The sequence below is a fragment of the Amblyomma americanum genome, chromosome 9 (genome assembly GCF_052857255.1).
Source record: "Amblyomma americanum isolate KBUSLIRL-KWMA chromosome 9, ASM5285725v1, whole genome shotgun sequence".
In the NCBI taxonomy this organism is placed as follows: Eukaryota; Metazoa; Arthropoda; class Arachnida; order Ixodida; family Ixodidae; genus Amblyomma; species Amblyomma americanum.
This window is the reverse complement of record NC_135505.1, coordinates 117,693,339-117,718,546: the sequence shown is the minus strand read 5'-3', so window position 1 is coordinate 117,718,546 and position 25,208 is coordinate 117,693,339. Positions and strand designations below refer to the sequence as shown.

General features: G+C 45.5%; 1 protein-coding gene across 2 annotated transcripts in view; it reads left to right on the top strand.

The window, feature by feature from the left end:
- Nucleotides 1–244: 244 nt before the first annotated feature.
- The window catches only part of LOC144104177 (spondin-1-like), a 139,478-nt gene continuing 114,514 nt past the window's right edge, over nucleotides 245–25,208 (top strand). Inside the window, exon 1 of one of the 2 annotated variants that reach the window (XM_077637037.1) lies at nucleotides 245–921. In XM_077637037.1, the coding sequence (XP_077493163.1) occupies nucleotides 603–921 (319 nt within the window). In that variant the 5' untranslated portion in view covers nucleotides 245–602. The remainder of the gene's footprint in view (nucleotides 922–25,208) is intronic. The other variant, XM_077637036.1, reaches the window with a different exon arrangement.

Sequence of the window (25,208 nt, the reverse complement as noted above, 5' to 3'; positions counted from 1 at the left end):
GAGGCGAAATTCTAGAGGCCCGTGTACTGTGCGATGTCAGTGCACGTTAAAGAACCCCAGGTGGTCGAAATTCCCGGAGCCCTTCACTACGGCGTCTCTCATAACCTGAGTCGCTTTGGGACGTTAAACCCCCATAAACCATCTTCATTTCCTTTTGTACTGTTGTACTAAGCATCTGAGTCGGTGTGCGAAAGAGAACGTAACAACACAAACACAGAAGCAGAAGGGTTCTTCGTCAGTCTTGGACATCAGCGCAGACGGGGAGGGGCGATACACGCAACAGTCTCCCATCTCTTCGCCCTCGTCTTGCTTTCCACTTCCCCCTCTCCCCTGCCAGCTCCAAAAGAGGCGCCTCTGGTCTCCTCTTCCCTCTCTTCCAATGCACTCACCCATCAGCCTCCCCTCTTCCTCTCAAAGCCGAGACGGCCCATTCGCGCGCCGTCAGAGGGGGCCTGCCCCGGAGTCCCGCTCGAGGCGCCCAGCACACCGCCACCGGCGGCGTAGCAGCAAAGCCCCTTAGTCCCGCATCGACCGTCGGCGCGGTCGGACCCGCAGTCGAGAACGTCGCCCACCAGTCCGCGTGCCCTCGTCGCCGCCCCGTCATGGTCCGGAGACGCGGCGTGTTCGGTCCTCTCGCGTTGGGCACGGCACTGGCGTCGGCCGTGCTGGCAGCTGCGTTGGCGTTACCGCCGGCCGCCGTGGCCCTGACCCTGGCCCCGGACCCAGAGTCCGGAGGCACTGAGCCCGGCGGCGCCGAAGTGGCCGGGGGAGGTCCCACGCCGCAGCACAGGCCCCGCTATCTGGGACCCTGCAACAGAGTGCCCCCCGGCGTCGTCACGGATCGCTCGCCGGGCTACAACAACTTCAGCATCGTTATCTCGGGCAACCCGAAGAAGTATGTGCCCGGGGAAGCCTACACCGGTGAGTGAAGGAGACCTACCTTTGCCAACTCTCTTTGAAACCTGTCGCGCTACCCTCGGTCACCTTAGCCGTCTATAATGCCGACAATTTCTGCGCTTGGCGTCAGACTCCTTTTTAAGAGCGTTGTCACTCACAATATGTTTCAAAAGCCCTCAATCACTCATTCCCTCAGTGGCTAGCGGACGTCTTAACGGTCGCATACAAAGCCAGAAGTGGGGATGTATTTTAACCTGATCTACTTGATCAAGCTATGCGGTTGTTCGCTTTACGACGGCACCCTTCTAGGTGCGTCGCGAGGCTTTAGATATTTCCATTCTCGTCACAGTTTGACAGCGTGATTAGGAATTTCAATAAACTCGCGTCACTCATAGTAGCCGCTGAAAACTTTCCGAAGTCAGTCCAGGCGCACGGAAAGGAAGACGGGTGACCTGGCAAATGCTTATTGTAACACAGTGAATGCAATTCCAAATGACGCACCCCATGTTCCAGTGGGGATTGGTTTTCACTGCTCGAAATAAATGCCTGCCGTTTTAATAATGACACCACCCAAGCATCTTTTGGGAATGCCTACCCATGACAGCACCTGGATTCGAAGTTACCACATACCGCGACTTTGACTCGGATAGGAGAGTTCTGTTATCTAACTATACTTTTAACTGTTATCTCATTGCCTTTTTCCTTACACACAAAAAAACCCCTTTTCGTGTTGCAGCACATCGTCTTGTTGAATAAATGGCGATGTGATAGCCAATATGAAAGTAGCCACGTTTGCGGACTTGTCTCTGGTCTCTCCTCAATATTTATTGATTCGATGTATGACGAACACGACAGAACAAGGCGAGAAGGATTGCATACAACATACGTTTTTTCGGGCTGAAAGCGAGACGCGATAACAGAAAGAAAATTAAAAGACACGTTTAAACTAAGTTCACAAGATTAAATTAGAACGATGTTTCAGGGTAAAACAAACACCGCGCTGACGTACTTCCCTCTGAAATGACAACCTTCGGGAGAAAATTGTTGACTCACCCATGTGTGCCTCCGGCTGTCCTTTTGTGACAGTGCCGCCAGGAAAGACTCATGACAGGTAGAGGGCGGGAAAAGTGGCAAGAGAAATTAGAAGTTTTCTTGTTTAACTGCTCGTGGGAATTGTCCCGGTTCCCCACCTTGGTTTCAAGTCAAGCGTTAACCTTTCCCTCAGCTTTCCCGTCTCGTTAGCAGGGATCTTTCTTTTATTTTCGGGCGCTTTTTTTCTTCCTCCGGAAGGCGAAGTGTTCAACCGACTAACGAAGGCGGAAACACCTAACAGCTTGTCTGGCTGTTGCGAGCGGCGCTTCACTTGAAGGCGGCAAGCCACGGTGAAGGACATTGGGAAGTTGACCCATTTGTCTTTTGTTCGGACAGAGATGAAACCGGTCACTCGTAAACGTAAAAAAAAAGAAACGCGACCTTCCGAAATGCTGCCGAATTGTTTGTTTTTATCTCACACCACACAATAGCGCAGACTCTGCGAAGTCAGCCGATGTTCGCAAAAACGTCGAGGCCCACTATCAAATTCTCCACAGCTTAAGCAGTTATGTCAAGTTTATTACAGCATGAGCAATTAAGGCCAACAAGCTCCAAAGACACGGTTAACAACGAGCGTGTTTTTTGCTAAAGCATGATCACTTTTTCGCACAGATCGAAAGTTTATATAAAATGGCCCATATATCAAAAATTCAATAATTTCTCAAAGACTAACAATAGCTCTTTATCCCAAAAGCAAGATGGGGTGACCTCTTTGTTCACAAAACTGTTAGAAATATTTTTCCTAGGCCTTCGGGCTTTTTTTATTTTTTGCAAGAAACCACACATCAATACTTTTAAGCACGCCTGCACAAAGTTCTTAGTTAGGTTTTTGTCTTCCCATTAGTTAATAGGTGTGCGTAAGACGTGCGGGTCCAGCACGCAGGCGGAATCCTACAAAAGTCCCCGAAAATTGTGTTGTTAGTCGCTTCTGGCGAACGCTTGTAAATGCTGTGGAATTGGCAGCGCTATTTCTCAATCGTCTAAAAGCTTCGCGCTGACCTATTTAACCTCATCTGAAGGAGTTCTGTCAAGTCTTTCAGGTCGACTGTGCTCGAGTGCTTTTTCCTGATAGTCTACTAACAATGAGAAATGCGCAATATTCTAGAAAGCTCGAGATGCTTTTTCGAATGCCGTCATCTTTCCTTTTTTCTTCTCGCACGAAAGCGGCCGGCAATATAATGCGTGATAGCGCTTTATGCAATGAAAAAGCGAAAAAAGTAATAACCACCAAATTCCGCTTAAAGTGCGTAAAAAATAGGAGCAGTCAGAAACCTAGCAGGATTTTCAAAAATAGAGCAAGCTTTCCAGGAATTTTTACAACACCTATACTCCGTAGCGTAACACAGAAAACGCGCTGTAAGCAAGCGCGATGAATTAATCGTTCACATTTTGTCACCTTGTCGGTGTTTCGAGTGTTCTGTGGGAATGCAAAAAAAGAAATATTTCCCCAATTTTTATTATCTATAGAGTTGAGACAACACTGATGCTTTGTTCAAGCCATCTGTTTCCATCAAGCAACCTGTAATTTTTTTGCAAGCGTGACAACAAGATTCCTCAAATTTGCCATTACGTTAACGTCAAGTTAGGACTAGTATTTGGTACCTATTATTTACCTGCAGGAGTGGGAACTACCGATGCAGCCCCGCACAGCTGCTTTGCATTCGCCAGTACATCACGTCACATCCGCACATTCAAGTTCCCAATTCGTTGGAGCAAACTTTGGCGCACCTGTACACATAACAACACACAACCCTAAAAAGCGTTTTGATATCTGTTATACTGTTTTGTTTTTGGTGCGATTGAAGCGGAGCTGCATGTGGACTGGCATTTTCTCTCCATGCCTTTTGTTTTTTTATTCTTTGAACACCCCAGTCAAAATCCTGAAAACTGGCGTCGCTGTTATTACGATGCTTTCGTTTGTTCAGTCATCAGTAGCATAATAACCCTAGTCCAATGCTGACAGCAAACAAAATAGGATATACAAAATCCCCTGTCCTCGCCTGCTGGTTTTGACAGCTTCCCCGGGCGTATTCAGTTCAGCAAAGCCTAACGGGCAGCTTAGAGTGCTGTTTTTGAATATGGTCGTCATTGGTTTAAAGTGTTGTGACTGAGCGCTTAAGAGTGATGGGAAATATTGACAGGTGGCTGGTTATGTTTTGAGAAAAGTTGGGGATCGGAGTTTGCTCGAAAAAGAAAATTCGAAACTACAAGAAAAATTTTGCGCCCGTGGTGCAGCGACCAAACTATGATTTAACTGGCGGTGATAAATCCCGCACATCTGGTACTTTCAACATGTGCAGTGGCAATTAAAAGCACAGATTTATCACGAAAACCGTCTAACAGACAACGTAAACGCCTACAATCAAGAGAGTAGGTTTTTGTCAATGTATACCGTCAACGGATCTAACTAAACATGCCTGCTAACCTACTATTCTAACTGCAGTTACATTCCACACTTTTTCCCAACCACGCTTCCTTAACCAACCTTTTTTGCAGTTGTCTTTTTGCGGGTGGTATACTCTTTTGCACTTCATGTTCTGAATGAGTGAATCACGCCTCATGGGCTTCTAGACCTCCGAGTTCTGTGTTATGAATTCCCCTTTGCTGGGCTGAAGTACAGAGGAATGCTTGGTACAAGAAGTATTACTTTTATGAGAAGAATACCGTCAAAACAACTGGCCATTCTAGATTATTTATTGACGAATACAACTCACGGCTGCAAGCATGTCCGCAGAAAAAGTTCCTATCAATTGATTAGTACTCCTGTCTTGCTACAACGATGAGTTTTTGTGTGAGTGTGTGTTCCATGCCAGCATCTTACTGGAACCGATTAGAGCCGGTGAGAAATCTAAGTCTTCATGACAACCATGTTTTCTTAAAAGGGCGCGGGCTTTAGGGAGCATGTATGTCTGAAGTTATTTAGCTTCCTTTTCGTTTTATGAAAATCGTAGCTGATATTTGTAACCTCGCAATGTTACTAATCTAACATTTTTTCATGCTTCAGGAATGTGCGAAACGATGCCCCACAATTCATGCTAGAAGTTGTCTACCGCTACTCGAGCACTTGCATTCTTAGCTTTCCACAGATTGTAGAAATTAGTCTACTTAAAATCTTAGCACTTTCATCTTCCCTTTATAATTTTGAATAAAAGTTGCAATCTCATTCACCGAAGCGAGCTTGAAGGCGGTTTTTTTTTTTCAGTACGAAAGAAAAAGCGCTAAATTTTCATTACTTTAATTGCCTGTTGAACCAAAAGTGAAATCAATTGGCTTCGACATCCACTAGCAACGCGCTTAGAGCCGCGTCCACTTTAGAATCAAGGGAAAGCCTAATGTACTTCTGATTAGCCTCGTTCTCACAGGTCAGACTAAATGGTAGTTCAATTTTCGTAAAACGCTTTTGCCATTTCATTTAGCGCATCGCTGTATCGATGTGTTTCGGCGCGACAGGTTGTAAATTTATGGCGAGGATAACAAAGCATACACCCAAAAAACACATCAAGAAGTAAAGAAACACATCAAAAAGCTAGAAAAACGCAATAAAAAGTGCGCAGCGGCGCGCACGCTCGTTCGATCGCAGCAGCGTTGTAGGAAATTTTCGTTTTTATGACAATGCGACGCTCTCAGAGTAAATGCTGGCAGTATCTGCTATAAGCTACCTGCTCTACACAGGAGCAGAAAATGCAATCACGAAAACGGTTCGCAGTTTGGTCCTGTTTAAAAAGATCATAGCAATGCACAGTTTATGTCGTAAAATGTTTTCTTACCTTTTTAACACCATGCTACCATTTCCGTTTTTTGAAGTCTCGAATAAATTGGCATCGATGCTCTTTTCATGGAGCGTCGAGCAATTCGTATCATATTCGTAGTTGCCTTTTCAGATAACAGAAGTCTTATTTTTTGCTTCTGTTTCTTATCACAGAGTCTAGAGGCCTTTATATCCGCCACTCATGGGAACGCTCAGGACGTCATTTCGCCGGTGTGTTTGCTGGAACACTTTTACTCCTCAACCACTCCAGTTCAGTAAAAACCTTAGCTTGATTTCTGAAATTATGGCACGTAGAATTTTATTACTGTTCCAGCGTCAATAAACTGCCTTCAGAATCTCTTACGTAGTGCAAAACTTCAATTTGACAACACAAGAAGAACTGGAATTTACACGCATTATGATTTGCTTAGTGTCTGTTACGAAACGCAGTCGTATAAAAAGGCAACTTGCATAAATCGCTGACGCCTCTAGTTATAAAGGCCGCAAAGGGTAACTTGTGATTTACAGCACGTCAGATTTTTCTGAGACATGCGAACAGCTGAGAACGCGAAGACTGCCTCTAATCTTGAATCTAAAATCCTGGAAAACACGACCAGGTTTAATTTTCAGTACATGCGTTCAAATTGTCAGAAAACACATCGAAAATGCCGCAGAAACAATTTAGCAGGGTTTCGTAAAGCCAGCTTAGCTCCGCATTTTTCGGCAACGAACTCTGTATTCAAAGCGCTGCAATCTTCGCAGGAAATGCTCGCCATGTAAGTGCAATTTTTTATGACCCTAAGTTCACATCAAGCGTTTACTTATCGGATGCGCATTTAGGTGCGCACAATGCTAACTCGAGGTTAGGACAAATCTAGTTCATTGTGAAGCACGCCGATCTGTGTATCGATAACTTTGGAAAATAATTACAGAGAATTGAAGTGACGACAAGCAGCAGAAAATTTGCCTTTCAGGGCCTACAAAGGCACTTTTTCAATCAGTTATCAAGATAAGCCTTCGTTGAACATTAAGAACTATAAGCGCAGTAGCAAGGCAAAAATAAACAGCGAATATTTAGAAATTGAGCTCCGGCAGGCGCAGATATTTGACTACAATAAGCAGATTGCAAGAAAAGAAAAAAAAACTGCGAGAAATGCAAGCGATATAGGTCACAAACTTTAGCGTCGCGAGTTGACAGGTTAATCGAAGAGGGAGCATAAGTATTTCCGAAGATTGTACCGTCTGTCGCGACAAAGTTATTAAAGAGGATTTACTGTTCAGTGACATAAATAGCAAGGATTATAGCTATTATAAAACAGATCTGATAGCCTCTAGCTTTCATATATTTTAATCGTCGAGCTTTAACCCTCATGTCATATGTGCGTCCGCCGAAATCCTGTGCTGCCTATTCAAAACTGTCTGCAGGGCAAAATGAAAAAAAGGGGCTGTAGTGATAGCCGGAAGTCAGGTTTCTATATGCGGACAGTATTATTCTGTCCCATTCGATCCCCGGCATGCTTTACGACATCTTTTCTGTCTGCTTGCGTAATCTCTGCAAGTTTTGTGTGGGCGGAAGACAAAACGGTCTTCGACAATGAGCACCTTTTTACTGTTGAACGTGTGCACAACAAAATACAGCACGTTTACTAGAAGGAGAAATACGATGCGTATGATTCAAAGAATTTTGATGTCGCAGATAAGGGTGGATAAAACTCATAGTGTCACGGAAAAGGGCCTGAGAGTGCCTTCATGCTAAAAGGTAAGTCTGCGGCTCCAAAAATGTCGAGAATACTTTTGTACTATCCTACATAGCTATCATTTATTGTTTCATTTTTATGTCATAGGATCGCACCGCTGTTTGCCTCAGATCTGCTTGCAATAAGGCGGCGATTTTTTTTCTTTAAAACTTTAAAACGCACTTAGCATATTTTAAGTTGGTTGTTTCTTTGATTGATAAGGAATCCAGAGAACAACATTTCTCGAGGCATTCAACTTGGCAGCGCGTACTCCCGATAAAATTATACAAATTTTATTGGTTGCAATTACACAAATCTATCATGCATTTCTGGCGTTTCGTGTATGCGATAAAAGAAAAGACACTTATTCGAGGATCTTCCGAGTCCTTATCTCACCGATCATGGTATTTCATTGTATCAATTTTGAGCCTCTTTGAACGTCTTTACTGTTTTGTTTTTGTTTTGTTTTCTTGGTAAAACCGACAGTCAGTAGTTAGTCTTGCAGAACTAATTGAATTTCTTGAGGACTGCATGGACTAGTTACGTGCAATTTTGATTTTTTTCTAAAAATAGGGTATCCTGTCTGAAATTGTTCAAATGTTTTTAAATTCAACTGATCAGCATTTGATTTATCTATTACAGCCGAATAAGGCGGTATTTAGCAAATATGTGCCCGTTTGCTCGGAGCGGAAGTTCTTAGTCTAATCGGGAAACTGCGTACACAACACGTAATTCGCTTTTTCCGCGACAGTGTCTAGTGGGGACGGCAAAAAACTATTCGTTGTGATTGAAACCGCAACCTGTGACGCCACTATACTGCGATCTTTTCCCGCTGGTCTGATCCTTTCGGTGGCTTCTATTTTTTATTCACGCGCCAACCTAAATGAGTCCTTCAATAGCATGAAGTACCTTCTTTCATCGCGCTTAAAATGGGGTTAGTGGTTCAAATAATTTTTTGGTTGCGGCCAATCAACTTGCCCTTCCTACTTTCGCAGTCTCTCCTTGACTCTACGGAGATCACAAAGTCGGTGGCTTTATTTTCACTTGACTGTGCTTAGCTCCCGCTACTGATTCCTTCGAAGAGCATCCATTCACTTTGACGGAAACCGTGGGAAGAAAAGAAGTGACTGTGTTCAAAGTGCGAGCACCACCGTAATTGAACTATTTTTGTTTAGTGCACGCAAGAACATCAACAACGCTTATTCACGAGAGAAAGGGAACTTGTGTGCTTTTTTTTACGTCAATACTTCGAACCAGTAGAACAAGAGCTTTTCATTGAAGCGCATGTGATCGCAGTGAGAGACATAGTGATTAGGTGCATTAAAACCGTGGCACAGGAGATTTCCTCAATAGCAGAACAGAACATCGACTTGCGCAATCCGAAAAACGCACCAGAGAGGCACATTTAGTTCAGCACTGGCAAATTCAGTTTAATAATCATAATTGGTTTTTGGGGAAAGGAAATGACGCAGTATCTGTCTCACATATAGGTGGACACCTGAACCGTGCCGTAAGAGAAGGGATAAAGGAGAGAGTGAAAGAACAAAAGAAGAAAGAAGTGCCTGTAGTGGAGGGCTCCGGAATAATTTCGACCACCTGGGGATCATTAACGTGCACCGACATCGCACAGCACACGGGCGCCTTAGCGTTTTGCCTCCATAAAAACGCAGCCGCCGCGGTCGGGTTCGAACCCGGGAACTACGGATCCGTAGCCGAGCGCCCTAACCACTGAGCCACCGCGGCGGGTAACGAATTCAGTTTACGCTTTCAATTTTACTAATATCAAGATACAGCTTCCGTCTTCCCGACCTCGTATATGAAACAAAGTTCTTTGGATATTTATACAGAGCAGCAAGTTTCGCATGTATAGAGCAACACGCCGCTCAAAAGCGGGAACCGGTATAGGCAATGGTAGCATGTTCACCTCATGGTGAACAAGATTTCTCGCAGAATCTCGGCAGGCAAGGAATCAGCGAGAACATGTGTTTCGAAGCCTATAATAAGCATCTCATGGTTCAGTAACTGCCTCGTCGCTCAGATGCATATTTTGTGCCGTTACAAAAAAAATAAGAGGATGGCTCCCTTAACACATCTAGACGACGCCGCTGTCAGCAGCTCTCAGGACTAAGCACAAACGAAACACGGCTCGATTTCGTGACAGAAATTGGCGCGGGAGGAACAAACAAGATTGAGTAAACAGCTCTACGACAACGATTGTCGGAGCCTGTACAACCGCTTACGCCCGCACAGCAACAAAAAAAAAAATCCGGCTGTATTTGGTCTCACCTAAACCAGTAGCATCGGGCCTTGTCTGTGTAGAAATGGAGCTGAACATCATTGAAGAACAAGATCCAAAGAAGATGACAAGACGGAAGAAACAAACATATACGAATAAAACAAATGTTAGGCTAGACAAAGCAGTAATAGATATCTGAGAATAAAGAATCGTAGGATGCGGAAAAAAACAACAACAAGAAAGGGATTCCGAGATGACAAATACATGTACCTTCATTTGATGCGCCTTTGGGTAAGCTCAATGGACTCAGTGAAGGAGAAAACGACTATTGCGAACGGCAATGGGACCCTGCAGGCTTGAGCTGCATAGCACCTTAGTTCCTGCAGAAAATAAGGTTTGCGAACAGCGTACATTCGCGCGCGCGTCTAGTGCCCAAGTCTAGCCAAGCCAAGCCGTGCCAAGTCTCGTCAAGCAAGACGAAGCGTATACTACTTATAAGCACGGCGTCAAAAGCAGACGATTCGCGAACTCAGCGCCCTGCACACCGGCGGAAACAAACAGCGAAAAGCCAAGCCGATCCAGGACGAGTCGAATCAAGCCGAGCATGGTGAGGCGCGCAGAACGGTACGCCGATGGGACGACAGCAATGGCAACTATAGGAGCGCGGCAAAATGACAGGAGCGTACAACTGCGACTCGAAGTGACGGAATCAAAACAGCAGCGAGACGAAGCGGCGCTAAAGAGGAAAAATGGCGATGGTGCGGGAGTTACGATAGATTCTAATTCCCGGGAGTCGTGCACCTGCGTCTTCAGGTGCAATAAGCCTTACGCTGGCGACAATAGACGACTACTGCAGGCCTGAAGGAAAACAGATTGGACGGCCCGGGCAAGATAGAGGCTAAGCAAAGGTAAAGGTCGCCGTTTGGTATAGCCTACGATATATCTTGTCACAGGCGGCTAACACGGCATTCGGGGAAACAATGACGGTAATAGGCGGAATGCTGTCAGTGTTAATGGCAGGGTTGTAGTGCGTGGTACGCTAATTATTGCCCATAGTACGCAAAGGCTAATTCAGGAGTCCTTAAATATAAAAGCGCACGCACAAAAAGCACTACTGCGAATTCGTGACTTTGACCTGTTGAGGCTAGCTAGCACTTTTGGCGATATATGTTCCGAATTTCTAACATCTTTAAGACCTGTATCGTCGACTTTCTTTTATATATTATCTCTGTCCGCCGCATGCACTCTTGCAATAAGACAAACACAACTGGTGTGTTATGTAAAAATAAACGAAGGAGTAGCTAAACAGGCGCTGAAAACTAAATTTCTAAAAAAACTGCCTCAAAAATTGTGTTCAACTATTTGCTCACGACAAATATTCATCAAGCTTTTAGTAGTTAAGACTACGTTATAAAACCAATGAGGAATGTTTTTAATGGCAGCAAGAATGAGCCGCAGTGGTGCCAAAGTGGCCGTGCTGCTCTGCTGCTGTCCCGAAAGACGAGGGTTCGATCCCGGCCACGGTGTTAGCAACTCGATGGAGGCGGAATGCTAGAAGCCCGCGTACTGTGCGATGTCAGTGCACGCTATCCCAGGTGTTCGAAATTATCCGGAGCCCTCCACTACGGCGTACTCATGGATGGAGTCTCCATGACCCATAAAAAAACTTCGAACCAAACCATAGCAAGAACATTAATAGAGAAAAACAATAATGCAAAGCTGCCGAGGTGTGATTTCCGGATATATTAATTTTTACAGAGGCATCTTATGATATATATAAAAAATGCGTTCATAAACAACAGCCCGTTAACAAATTACCTTCTCCCGAATTCGAGGATAATTTTTTCGCGAAGCTGAGAATACTATCCGAGTGCTCGCACGTTGCATGAGAATAGCTATAAATGTAACTATTCTGGCAATAAAAGCTTTGTTAGTAAATGAGTCCAATATATTTCTGCGCATTTCTGTGAAAACAATGTCGCACTACTGTCTACACTTCTTGTTTTATGAATTTTTTTGTGCGTGACTTTTGGATCGCCCTGTACGATTATAAAATTTATCCCAAAATGTTAACGGCCTGTGTTTAATATACTCGCTACTGTCTATAAGAATTTAATAATTATTGTGGTTACAAAAAGAACCTCAAGATGGCGTGCTATTGAGGGCAACGTCAATGCACTACGTCATGGTACTTCGCTTACCTGCAAACAATTTCTCACAAAGCTTCCACCTTAAAAAAAAACAAAACAGGCAGCTAACTTCGAACAAGAAGCGCGTTATTCCTGGTGCAGTGTTTTGCGCCGCTTAGAATACTACTCGAGTATTCGCAAGTGCAACGACATTCCTTTATTCTTAGGAAGCCGAGCACGCTTGGAGCTAATGCATTTCACATCGGCAACCAGCGCACCGGACATGCAAAGCGATTTCCGCGCCACAAAGCGTCGGTGAACTTGGCAACACCTGTAACGGTCGCAAAATGAAAAATCAGAGAAAAATAGGAATAAAGAATAGTGCGGCGAAATGTAAATCGTTCTTCCTTGGCGATGCCTCAATCGCGTGATCTTGCTGCATTAATGCATTTCTAGACTTAAAATGCGGAGAGCACCGGGTCTGGTCTTTGTGTGTGTGTGTTCACAGAAACAGTCTGAGCTATTTATTGTTTTGTTTTTCTATTCGCCTTGTTTTTGGGCCGATTTCGTCAACAACTATTCCATGCTAGTTCAACACCGATTTCGTGGCACAGGCTGTGGCCTGAAGCATGGCCTTTGCCTGCATACCTCTGAGCCAGGAGATATTCAAGCGACATTTATTTTATTTCTAGTTGTTCTCGTTCAGCGCACATTACGCGCTGAAAACTGCCGAAAACCGCTGAAAACGCGGACGCCACGCGACTTGGCGAAGTCGTGGCAAACGCAGCCTCTCTTGCGCATACATTTGCAACATTTTGTTAAGGTTCAGACTCTTGTCTACGCTTGCTTACCAATTATGTTTTTGTCGGAGGTTAACAAGGCTCCCAAGGCCGACGCGCAATAGAAATTGCTCGAGCCAAGTCTGTGTTTTTCCTCTTTATTCGTTGATGGTTAGGGTTGTTTACGTTCCGGGATCGTCTGCAGCCTTGCAGATCGCTGCTTACTCGTGCCGTTCGTCACGGTCATTCTGTCATTTGAGGCCTTGCGTGCACTTGCCACTCGCTTATGAAGGGCTTGCCCTAGTAGAAGGCCATCTGGCGCCCAGAGTAAATTCTAGACACAGAGCTCTAGTTTGCGACGGAAGGTAACTTGATAGCTCATTGTTTTAACACGAGATGTCATGGTTGACGCTTTCTCTAGGAAAAAGCGCATGAGTAATACACATTTTCGGTAACCTCAATGTCAAGATTCTTCTGTCACGCCCGTTACACAAGTACAAGTTAAAACCCGCTGGCCTGTTTATAATGTTAGCAGATCACAGTGCCACCTGCTAGGGTGATCATTGATTGATTTATGATTGATTTATGGGGGTTTAACGTCCCAAAGCGACTCAGGCTATGAGAGACGCCGTAGTGAAGTGCTCCGGAGATTTCGACCACCTGGGGTTCTTAAACGTCCACTGACATCGTACAGTACACGGGCCTCAAGAATTTCGCCTCCATCGAAATTCGACCGCCGCGGCCGGGATCGAACCCGCGTCTTTCGGGCCAGCAGCCGCGCGCATAACCACTCAGCCACCGCGGCGGTTACTAGGGTGATCAGTTCATTTGTTATTTATTATCATTTAATTTATTTATGTCCTCATAAATGATGCCGTTCATGAGCACAGAAGGAGACAAGAAAATGTGATTCCGCACAAGGCATTCTTTTAAACAGCATCCACGATGTAGTCGTGTATGTTGCGTATGCGTCTGTCTTTTTAGAAAGCATGGAAGAACCAGTTGACGCGATGCACTTTTACACAGATTCCCATTATCGAGAACTGGTCTATTCCCTGACGGCCCATACCACCAACCGAACCGGGAGGGATGATACCGTTTAAGATCCCGCATCATATTCCTCTACACTTGTACGCAGTAAACCTCGCCGGACTGTTATGTTATGTGGGCTTAACGTCCCAACGCGACTCAGGCTATGAGAGACGCCGTAGTGAAGGGCTCCGGAAATTTCGACCACCTGGGGTTCTTTAACGTGCACTGACATCGCACAGTTCACGGGCCTCTAGAATTTCGCCTCCATCGAAATTCGACCGCCGCAGACGGGATCGAACCCGCCTCTTTCGGGCCAGCAGCAGAGCGCCATAACCACTCAGCCACCGCGGCGACCTGCAAGCAATGAAGACTAAATCATATCTTACAGGCTATTATTGAATAAAGACCACACGGCCACCATTAGGCTGGTAGGTCGAGGCGTGCGTGTCCGCTAATTCTCCAAAGGGTCCCGCTCATGTTCTGTCCTGCCGGCGACCCGGCGCAAGAACAGGGATGCAGGTTCAGAGTTCGCGAACTCGAAGCCCAACAAGGACAAAAGAATTTAAGCTACCAAGAAGTTTTGTATCAAGAAAAGAGTGGAGCTGTGTGGCTGGAAGATATGGTAGGGGCAAGAAATGCTGATGCCTACCTTCAAAGAGACACTGAGGAGAAATTCATCTAATTAATGTCCTCTGCAAAAATTTGTTCCCTTGAATCCCTCGAGGTATGCTGACGGTTATCCGGCAGCAAATAATGAATGTACGGCAGAGAAAATTTAATTTGAGAACTTTCCTCCACACCATTCAAATCCGCGATGTCTACACCTAAAATGACTCCCTGATCACTGTTTCGACATTATGGTGGTGTAGCATAGCCTCTGAGATCAACTTTTTTATCTTCCAATTGCTTACTTGTGCAATTGGCTGGTGATTACGACACTTGCACTTTGTCATTTTGGTGTGTTCTAGCTTGAAAATGATTCCGTTCACGTTGAGAGTGCTCTCTGTGCGATTATAACATGGTACCCTATCAATTGAGGCCAACTGCAATTTGCCCTCAACGTTTTGTTTTAAGTAAGAAGCACACACAAAAATAGGGAAAAGAAATGCCTTATGCCTATAGTTAGGACACAGCCTTATCCAATAGTCAGCGATTACTGCTGAGAAAGCTGTAATTTGCATCAATTCGCTTTGATTTACTTACTCGGGTCAAGTACGTAAAAGAGGATCTCCAAAAGAATTTCACGACTTCATAACTGATGACGACGCAAATTTTAAACAATGAAAAAAAACCCTACTGACAGACTGAAAAAACCACTACTCCGGAACACAAGAGGCAATCTCTAGTTCGAGCACTTGAGACGCCTGGCTCACCACAGTTCCGGTCTATTTGTAGCAGATCACTCACTCCCCCCTCCCTCCTTGCGAGACCCCTCTTCTGAGCCTTTTACGAAACCGGCACCCAAGCGCAGTGACTCGAGCAGCAAAAAGGACGACGGATGGTAGGAGGGAGGGCTGCACGCGATGGCGGCGTCTGGAGCGACCGTGCTTTTTACCCGAGCCGCTCGTTCGCCGTCGCACAGTTGGTCTGACGCAGCAGCAGCGGCGGCGGCGGCGTCAAGCCCCGACGGCCGTCAATCTAATCGGAGGCCATTTCCTGTTTCTGCTCCCCATCTGGCCATCCCCGGCCGGCCGCCTTGGCGCACGTGTTATATAACGCGCTTGCGATGCGCCGCCAATGGTGCGGGCTGCCACGGGCGCCGGGCATCGAGTCGCACTCCGGACAACGTTTGTGTGCGTCTCTGTGTTTGTGTCTGGGTGTGTGTGTGTGTGTGTGAGTAGAGCTGCGTGTATCGGGTACGAGGGGGCGCTGGCGACATGGGTGCGTTTTGTATCGACACAATCCTCCGCCGGTCGCTGAGCCAGGGTCATGACCTACATTCGTCGACACCGGCCCGTGGGACTTGCCGCTCACGGGGCCTTGAGAACTTTGCTTGAGATGCCCTCCAGAAAACAGCTTAGAGACTAAAGTCGAATGCGCAGCGCTTGCGTCACTGCGCGGACGTTTCATATTACTCAATGCTTTTTTTTTCTGTGAAAATAATAGTTATGCAGAGCAGTGCCTTTGGGGTTGAAGTTGAAACATCCGTCAAGCATATATGTGAGCATTACTCGATTACTTTTGTAATCTTTCATGCGTGAGCGGCGCCGGCAACGTGGGTGTGTTTGCGGCAACAAAATCCTCCGCCGTCGAGCCAGGGTCGTGGCCCAGATTTGTTGACACTGGTACGTGGGACATGCCGGTGACGCGGCCTTGAAGGAATTGCGCCATTGGAGATGTCATCTAGAACATGTGGAAGGATCGGAAGATATAGGCGTGACGCTTGCCTCATAAAATGTTACAAAAGATACAGAGCTGCGATTAAGTTGGGTTGTCTGGCCTGGTGGATGTATACCACTGAGAAATATCTTAAAGTAATAATTATTTAATTATTTCATATGTTTGTGTGTTTGTGAGTAGGCGACTAAAGCAGAGTACCGAAGCTAGCCTGTGGGATGGGCTCGGATGGCACGAGTGCATGTATTTTGTGGCGACACAATACCGCGCTGCCTAGCCAGGGTCATGACCCACATTCGGCGGCATCAGCCTGCGGAACTTCCCGCTCTCGACGCCCTCACTAGTTTTGCATCGCCAAGGCCACTGAGGCTATCCGACGGATAATGAAGCGATTAAAGATAAATGCACGACTCTAGCGCCATAATACATAGGAATATACAAGCTACTTTTATTTTAGTAGATCGTTTTTATAACAGTGCTGTAATATATATTTACCACACCGAAGAGTTCTGGACAAAAGAAGTTTTGTGCAGGAAACCGTTTATGAACGCAGTTTTTTCATATAACGGAAGATTCCACAACAACAATCAATATTCCCGCAGATCATCCGACGGCAGTCTTGTATTTGTCTTTCTATTAAGGTTTTTCTATCGTAAAAAGCATTCCCCATTGGCTTTCTTCGGCAGTCTTAAGTGTTCGATGCGATTTTGCGATGGGATAGAAATCTTTTAAAAGAAAGGCTTTGCTGCATGTCAGTAGAATGGACTGTTACCTTCGATATTTCTATTACAGTACCTTACAATTTTTCAGTTTTTCAAAATTTTTGTCCAAGAAGGTTGGACATGAAAGTGCAGCTTTATATATTCGCTCAAGCAGGGGTGGTATTTAAGGCAAAGTTTCCTCCTTAACCTCGAGCAAAAATTTTACGCGACGAAACTATGATGAACCACATTTTTCCGTCGAAAAGGGTCCAGAAACACAGTGTTGTGAGGGTCCTTTCTGCCCCCTCAGCCATCCCCTCCGTTAGGGACTCATGAATCGTCAACTACCATTTTGAGGTTCGTTCATCTGGCCATGTCGATACTTCATTCAAGAAGATATGCGACAACTGTTCCATCAATTAGCAGTTTGACGTTCGGTCATCTTGCATGTCGTTCAAGCACGTATGTGAATATTGCCTCATCAGTAACTGACTCTACTTATCTTTCCAATCATTCTGTTGTAAATATTTAGTTGTAAATAACATGAAACATCTTGCCTTATTTGTTTAGTGGTAAATAACATGAAACACCTGGAAAAAAATACGTTTGACTTGTTAGTACAGTGTTTTATACGAAATTTACGAATTATGGAGTTTAGCGACCCGAAGGGACTCATGTGCCATGACCAGGAGTGACGCCGTACTACGGAGCTCCATTATTAATGTACACCACACAGGGCTCTTTAACGTGCGCTGACATCGCTCAGTACATGGGCATTTTATATTTCGCCTCCATCAAAATAAGGCTGCCGAATAGAGATCGAACCCGCGACGTTGGCATCAGCAGCCGAACGCAAAAACCACTGAGCTACAGCGGAGGGTGGCGATTGTTAGGTTAGATCGTATTCACTAATCAATCATCAGTCTTGACGCAAATATTTGCAACAGAGCTCTTTAAGCGCTTGCCAGTTACGAAACTCCGAACTAAATTCGAACGTGACCTGCGCTTATTTTCTAGATTGGAGCAGATATAACACCGCCAACTGTCGGCGCCGCTGTAGCTGATGGTAGGATCTAAACATATTACTCCTATATGGGAGTAAAAAGAGAGTAATCTATACTCCAAAGCACTCCCTTCTATAAAAGGGAGTGCGCTAGCGGACAACTTACTCCCTTTTTACTCCTTTCTGGTTAGAGTGTAGTACACTCCAAGTCCTCCATTCCGTGCTGTTTGCAGCCGTCAGCAGTGCATGCTGCATCCGCAAGAGGCGCGACAATCATGTACACTCTAAACACAAATACGCCTACATGGGAGTAAAATGTGCGTCAAATGTCCTCTATCTCACCCCCTTTTCTAAAAGGACGAATCAGAAGCCTGGATTTTGGGCAGCACGGGTAGTTGAGCAAATGCTGTTGTTTTTGTGGAGCCTACCTGCGTCTTTGCGATTTATTCAATGCGTATATACTGACGCGATAGTAGAAATACAAGCCTCATCATTCATTGCATGGACGGGTCAAAAAAAGGGTACTGCAGAGGCTACCGGTAATTATTGTAAGACTCTTCACGAATGATCGATGCGTTTCGATCATGGCAGCGTTTTAAGCGTATTTTTGACGACCTCAATCATCTCTTCAGAGCTCGCCTCAAAAATGCGTATACTGATGTGCCTGAATCGATCATCTCAGCATACAAGGCAGTTTGCGTTGTATAGAGTATTAAAGACACTTGGGAACAGTTTAATGTTTTTAAAGTATGATAAGGTGTCGTTTTTCTTTGTGATTTCATTCACTGCCCGGTAAAACTATTCTAGATTTCATTTCTGATTCTGTATTCCAATGTGTTTATGTAGTTCTAGCTAGCGGACCCCAGAATAGAAGGGCCGGTATCACACATCTCTGTCTGTGAAAACGTAATAAGCCATAAGTGTAGAATAAGTTAAGCATGGTTTCTTGATACTTGTGCAGTTTTCTATCCAAACTATTACCAAAAAAGTTGAAAATAATTGTATTCCCTATTGCACGTTTGGAGAAAACTTTCTGAAAGCATAAGCGAGATTCTGGAAGTATGCACAACGCATCTGTCTGGTGCCGCTCATAAGTAGCCCATTTCTGTTTTTACAAGAAAATGGTATGCTTTATAACTGTGGTGCCTACTTACTATGTTAAAAATATAACTGGCACTGATTTAGTCTTGTGGGTCCGACAAGGGGTTTTTGCTCAGCTCCATCACTGCATTAAGTTTATCCCTGAATCCCGCTATTTTTTAGTAAGGTCCGCAACTACTTATATACCTGAAAAATCTCGGGCGAAACTGAGTCACTCAAGTAGCTTTCCGCAAGTGATACACACGGTGTGTGTATGTGGCATGTGCCCAATAGCTACGCATCAAAGCTACATTTTCCGGTTAACTCTCGATTTATTTCTGAGCATTTGAGTTTGCTCCTTTCAAATATCCTCACTGCCCACCGGCGAACGGCTATAGTACACTAACAAGCGCTTTTGTATGCACCTATTCTATGCAATGCGACTAAAAATGCTACTGTCCCAACAGCACAACGTCATTCTCACTAGCTGGAGTCTAGTATGCACATGAATTTCCAATGAATCCAAAAAAAGGATCCTTGCTGGATGTCATTACAAAACCCAGTCTTGTCTCGTGGCATTATCTCCAAAAAGCTTCCGCTTCTACTCGCATCGATTAGCCGATACCTTGATATCACGTTAAGAAACCTTACTCTACCATGCCACACCCACCCCACTTCAATTTTTCTCCGGTATAAAGAGCGATTCATACCGGGAAACAAATCATTGAGCGCGCGTTTACGAGACCCCTACATTACGTCCGAAAAGAGTGAATTTTTTACGAGTGCCGACGCCAGGCCGAAAACAAACATTCCTTCATTTTTTTTTTTTACGACAAAGCATTAGCTGCAAATAACAACAACGCTTAAGTGGACGAAAGAAAGGTTCAGTATGTTTATTAAGTTTCGCTTTACCAGCGACCATGTAGTGAAAACAAAAAAAAAACTCGAAAGAAGAATCTTCGCTTCTGTAGTCCGCACTGCACTTCAGAAAGCAGCGTGCAAACTCGATTGAAAGCGCTCCAGCTAGGCCTAAAATTGCAAACAAACGACCGTCGCCGAGTGAGGTGCATTTCGGGACGCACATATACATATCGCTCTAAGCTGAACATATATGCCCACGACGACGGCGAAGCTGAAGGCGCTCCACATACGTTAGGGAATGCCCACACAACAGCCACAACACTGGGAACAACGAGGGAAAGAACACAAAACTAGAACAGCCACGCTCTACCAAAGTGGCTCCGGTATTTCTGACGCTCCGAGAAGTGAACAATGCTTCCAGGCGTAAAGCCGAGTTTACGTCCTCGATTTTACTTTTTTTTGCGTGTGCCAATTCCTTTTCGCTCGGGATTTGCAGCCAACACAATCCGGGGCAATCCAGGCGCCGATCAATGCCCTGATGGGTTTAGGGCGAAAAGGGAGTCTCCGGGAAGGCCTCTTAGGGAAGAGAGGCGAGGAAAAAGAGAAGGATCGAGAAAACCAGGGATCCGTCTACGGCCACACTTCCCTTTTGGGGAAGGCTCCACGGGATGGCGTTCCCGCGGGACTCGTAAGGCGTAGCGTTGGCACGGAACCACACTTACACGCAACACGGGCCGGCGATATATGACTTGTCAAAGGCGCGGCCTCAGTTTTGTGCTACGTCACTGGCTTGGCGGCTTGTTGAAGCCCGCTGCGGCAGAGAGATCGAATAACGAAAACGAAACTATGGAAAAACGCTTTCTTATAGGGTCAGAGTCGACTTTTGTTTCCCCCTGAAACTTTCTGCGCCGCCTCGTTGATCGGTGATGCTGACTCGTCTAGATTCAGAAAGGCGGTGGCCCCAACTTCATGGCACGTGCGGCATGGAGCCCTCAGTGTAAAGCGCGGCCTTGCGTAAGGAAGCGCGATCGTTGAACTCCTCCTCAGAAAAAAAAGCGCTTTCCTGTTGTTGTCGAACGTTCCAGCCTTTATTGGCGACCAGGAGCATAAGTAACAGTCCCGTGGTCTTGAGGTAGGTGCTGCCACGAGACAGCAAATTTTCACGCCTCTCTACAGAATTCTTGCCTGGCCTCCATAGGCACCCTGCAGATGTAACTCCGGCGCCGACGCGGGCGCCTCTAGCGGCGGCCAGAGCGTCCCTTGGGGGCCGCAGCGAGCAAGCGCGCCGACCGAGTAGCATCGCTGTTTCCTTAATTCCTAATTAATGACATGCTGAATAAAGAATATAAATTACTCAAACCTCTCGGGAAAGTTAAGTCGTTTGAAAATCATTCTGCCTCCGCTTTCTTGTAATTGATAACAGTGAAAGCTTTCTCCTTTTCTGGGCCATCCAAAAAGTTCTAGTTCCTTTTCAGAGCATTCGGAAGCCGCTGGGGCGACTTCGTCGTTGGGTTGTGCCTCTGCGCGAAGCATGTCAGTCAACGGACATTTGATGTCCGCGAAAAACCTTATCACATGGCCAACATCAATGTTTTTCGCACGCACTGAAAAGTAAAATAAGATTACATTAATGTTCATTCGCAAATATCATCAAGGGATCTTGCTTTCGGAACGAGTGGGGTGATTGCATTTGAGAGCGTGACCAAAACAAGTTACCGTTTTCCTTTCTCGGCCCATGAACTTTGGACAGTTTCGGGTAAGCTTGCCGCGATGACGGAAGGCCCCCAAGATCGCGGTTGGCTCGTGCAGGAGCTACATTTGTACTGTTGAATGTAGAGAGCAACGGCCGCCGTGTGCTTACATTTTCCCACCACGCCAGCGCGGCAGTCACAGCTAGCTCTGCGGATTCTTCGGCTTCCGTCGATCTAAAGCACCAGTACAGCGATAAAAAATTGTAAGTCGGCATCTGGAATCTCACATTTGTTTAGAGCACTTGTACAGTGCTTTCGAAGAAACTAAACTTACCTCCAGCGTCACGCGTTTTGTCGCTGCGTTTATTCTTGTCTGCGGTATGCATTTTCCCACGATTTCGGAGCCAGCAGCAAGCACAGCTTCACTGACGTCATAGACGTGGCCCGCTTGCAGTAGTAGTGGACCCTTTTTTAGGTTTGCACCACGAAAAAAAGCGTCAACGTCTTGAAGTTCAAGGAAACCCGTCGATAAAACAAGGGGCACGCCGTTTACCGCCATACCGCTGCACCGCGTGAGGCGCGTCGTCTGCTGCAGCTATCCCCCGGCGAACGCAAAAGCGGCTACGCGGTGGCGCTTCACGACAACCGAAGGTGGTGGCGCCTGGCGGATGCAGGGTGCCTATAGGCGGGGTTCAGTGATGACAGTCAAAAAGGCACATTTTATTTCCTGATTCAAAATATTGATAAAGGAAAGTAATCGCGCAGGCTATGGCTGCCACGAATACTGCATCCGAAGGAACATAACTACTCAAGCATTGGACGCCTAGTGGGATAGTAATGCAGTAAAATTTGGCGGGCTAGTTGGTTCAGTCTTGATGCGACGTAACAACTGCCCGGATGGGGAAGTTACGGAGAAGAAACATGCACGACGCACAAAAGGTATATTGGGGCATTTATAATTGACGTACATGACATCAGGATCAGTATTTATATATCTGCGCAGTGCAATACGTGCAACTATAGTCCCGTATTATATTAAAACGTGGCTCGTCGCCGTGTATAAAAGCTTACAGAATAGACAATAAAGGAGTCACATAAAAGTTAAAATGCTGGAGGCCGATAAACGCCTACCATTCTCAGCTCACTGTTAATAGTGGTCCCTAAAAGGCAAAGATGAACGCTTTCATCAGGCTCCACAGTTATGACACTGCGTATTCGTTACTTGAGCACCTGCAGCTACCACATTTTGTTTTTCCGATATAATAAAAATGACGCGTGTTGCATCTAGAAAGGTTACGTCTTTTGAGAGAACGGGTGCAGATGAGATTGTGAAAGCCATGAAGTGACTATAGAGGTTTAAGAAGTAAACAAACAAATAACGTCAAGCCTGTTCCGAGGCAGCAAAGCACACAGCTACTATATACGTCGGATTTCGCATAGCCACCAAGTTTTGTCTGCGGTGGTCTAAGGACACGACACGTGATCAGGATTTGCGCCCGTCTGAGCAGACCCCAATACTGCTACACACACACAAAATAATAAAGTAAGCCAACCAATGACATGGGGTAATAATGACACCCTTTTGCGCCCACAGTAGACTTAGCGTCATAGATAACAATGACTTAATCACTTTCTAAACATCAGTTCATGTTTTCTTCTCTCAAAATACTCAAGCAGAGCAAGCAAGTGTTAATGAGGAAACCTTCCACTTTGATTGAGAAAATCAATAAACCTTAAACACATGGTATTAACTGCCTTGCTTTCTAGTGTACGAGGCCTGCAGAACGAACTGGTAAAAACAAAGGGTACCCTACCGACCGCACCCAAGTTCAAGCTATGATGAAACTAAGTTCAGCCAGACATATTAGCAATGAGTTCTAGAAGCTCAAATTAAAACGGTCATCACAAAAGACTTTCGCAGAACACAGCCCAGCTGCTATTTGAAGCTGGTTCTTGTGCAATTCAATCTTGCACCGAGAACTAGTAGCAAGAAGTGTATCTCAATGTCCGCCGGGCCCTCCTCGCTAATATTTATATCATAATTGCCATGACAGCTACCGGCGTCATCTCTCTAATCTTTCTCGTATTTTCTATTAGTATTATTATTGTCCTTCTTATTGTCGTTTGCAAGCTAGAAGCACAAAGAAACAAGGAAACGGGCTGGAGCAAGCTCGCAACTACTACTTCATCTTTTTAATTAAACGCTAAACGTAGCGACACTGACCAAAGCACCTCTAGGTAAACTCTCAACCGCCGTTGAGCAAAGAATTTAAACAGAGTCGGACGGCGCTGTGCAACTTTTATGAGGAGTCTTTCTCAAGGCTTCCTAAACTTTGTGCACAAATTCAACTAACTTCAGCCCGCGAACGCGCAAAAAGCATTAAAACATGCGATAACCTTGCCCAATGAGCGGTATTTTTTTTACCTGCACCATAAGTAACGAGTACATTGAGAAAGAACCACGTAGGTGTAGTGTGCCCATGCCCTTCTCATATAAGAAATGATACATTGCGCAGCCCGCTTCTGAGTTCCTGACTTGGAAAACGCTAGCTACTTTATAAACCCGTATTCATCGCGCTCAAGTTTCCCGCACACCAAGCTCTATGCATTCCCATGACATTGCAGCAAAAAAAAAAGAAAAAACAGGAAACGCCACTGCCACCAGACACACACATAACTGCGCGTTCTCCGTAGTCGCGGTCCGTTCCCGAGCTTGGCTGTGCGCTGCGCACAGTAACGGCGCAGCGACTTGAATTATGTTTCGGCGCACTTATCTGCACTTTGTTTGTTACTAAAGTCGTGCGCAGGAAGCCTTCAGCCTCGGCAATTTTTTAATCGCTGCCACCCAAGGTGAACGACGGGAGAAAAAAATATCACCGAGGAAGAGAAAATAATAAACACTGTATAAGCTACGCAAGAAACACAAACTCCTGGAGCTCAGTTCAGAGCGAAGCATTGCCTGCACACTCGCGGTGCGGGCACGGGGTTATAATGCGAAGATATGTAGAAACGACCCCAGAAGAGAACGTTCGCGCTTGGCTGTTCTGAGGAGTTAAAAACGCGGCCAGCAGGCAATTCGAGACGTCGAAAAAAGAAAGAAACTTTTAAAAATAAACCAGAAAAGCGTATAAAAGGGCGGAACAATAAAGCAATTCACGTACGAGAGCGGAGGGGGTGGAGGTGGTGGCGCAGATTTATCTGGGCGTCGCAGCTCGCATATATTTCACGCTATTTGAGATCTCCCTTTCTTTTATTATTATTTTCTAGCGTTTTTGCAAAGCTCAACCGTTTGTTTTCGCATCGTTGGAGTGCCTTGGGTTTTTGCGAAGCCAGGAAACAGCGTGGCTTAGCGGCAACAGATATATGCCGTCGGGAGTTCTCGAGTGTTTTATACTTCCACGTCTAGCTCTGCTGGCGCGAGCCGCGTTTCAGCGAGCGACAAATGGCTCTGAGGATTTTCTTTATTTCCCGTCTTTGAGTGCAGCTGCTACTGCCCCCCCCCCCCTTCTGACTGTGCGATGGTCCTGCTAGTCTGCAGAGACTTGGTTTCACATCAAGTTGTGTCTAAGCAAAATCGCCTGAACAAATTCAATCAACTATATGAATCAGAAGTGGGTCACGAAGTCGCAGTTGAGAGCAAGAGTGAAATGATTTCGCCCACGTGCTTCCTCACTCACTCGCTGAGCGAGCTCACTTGTCAAGTAGTTAGTGGATGACGAATCTGGTATCAGTTTCACCTTTATTTATTAAAAAAAATTAAATGTGCGGACTTGTTTCAAGAGTTAGATATATAAAGGGAAATGGCAGGGCTCAAAAATTAGAAGTGGGACATACAATATTTTTGTCAGGAAAAGTTTAAGAATGGCAGCATATATGCACGAATAAA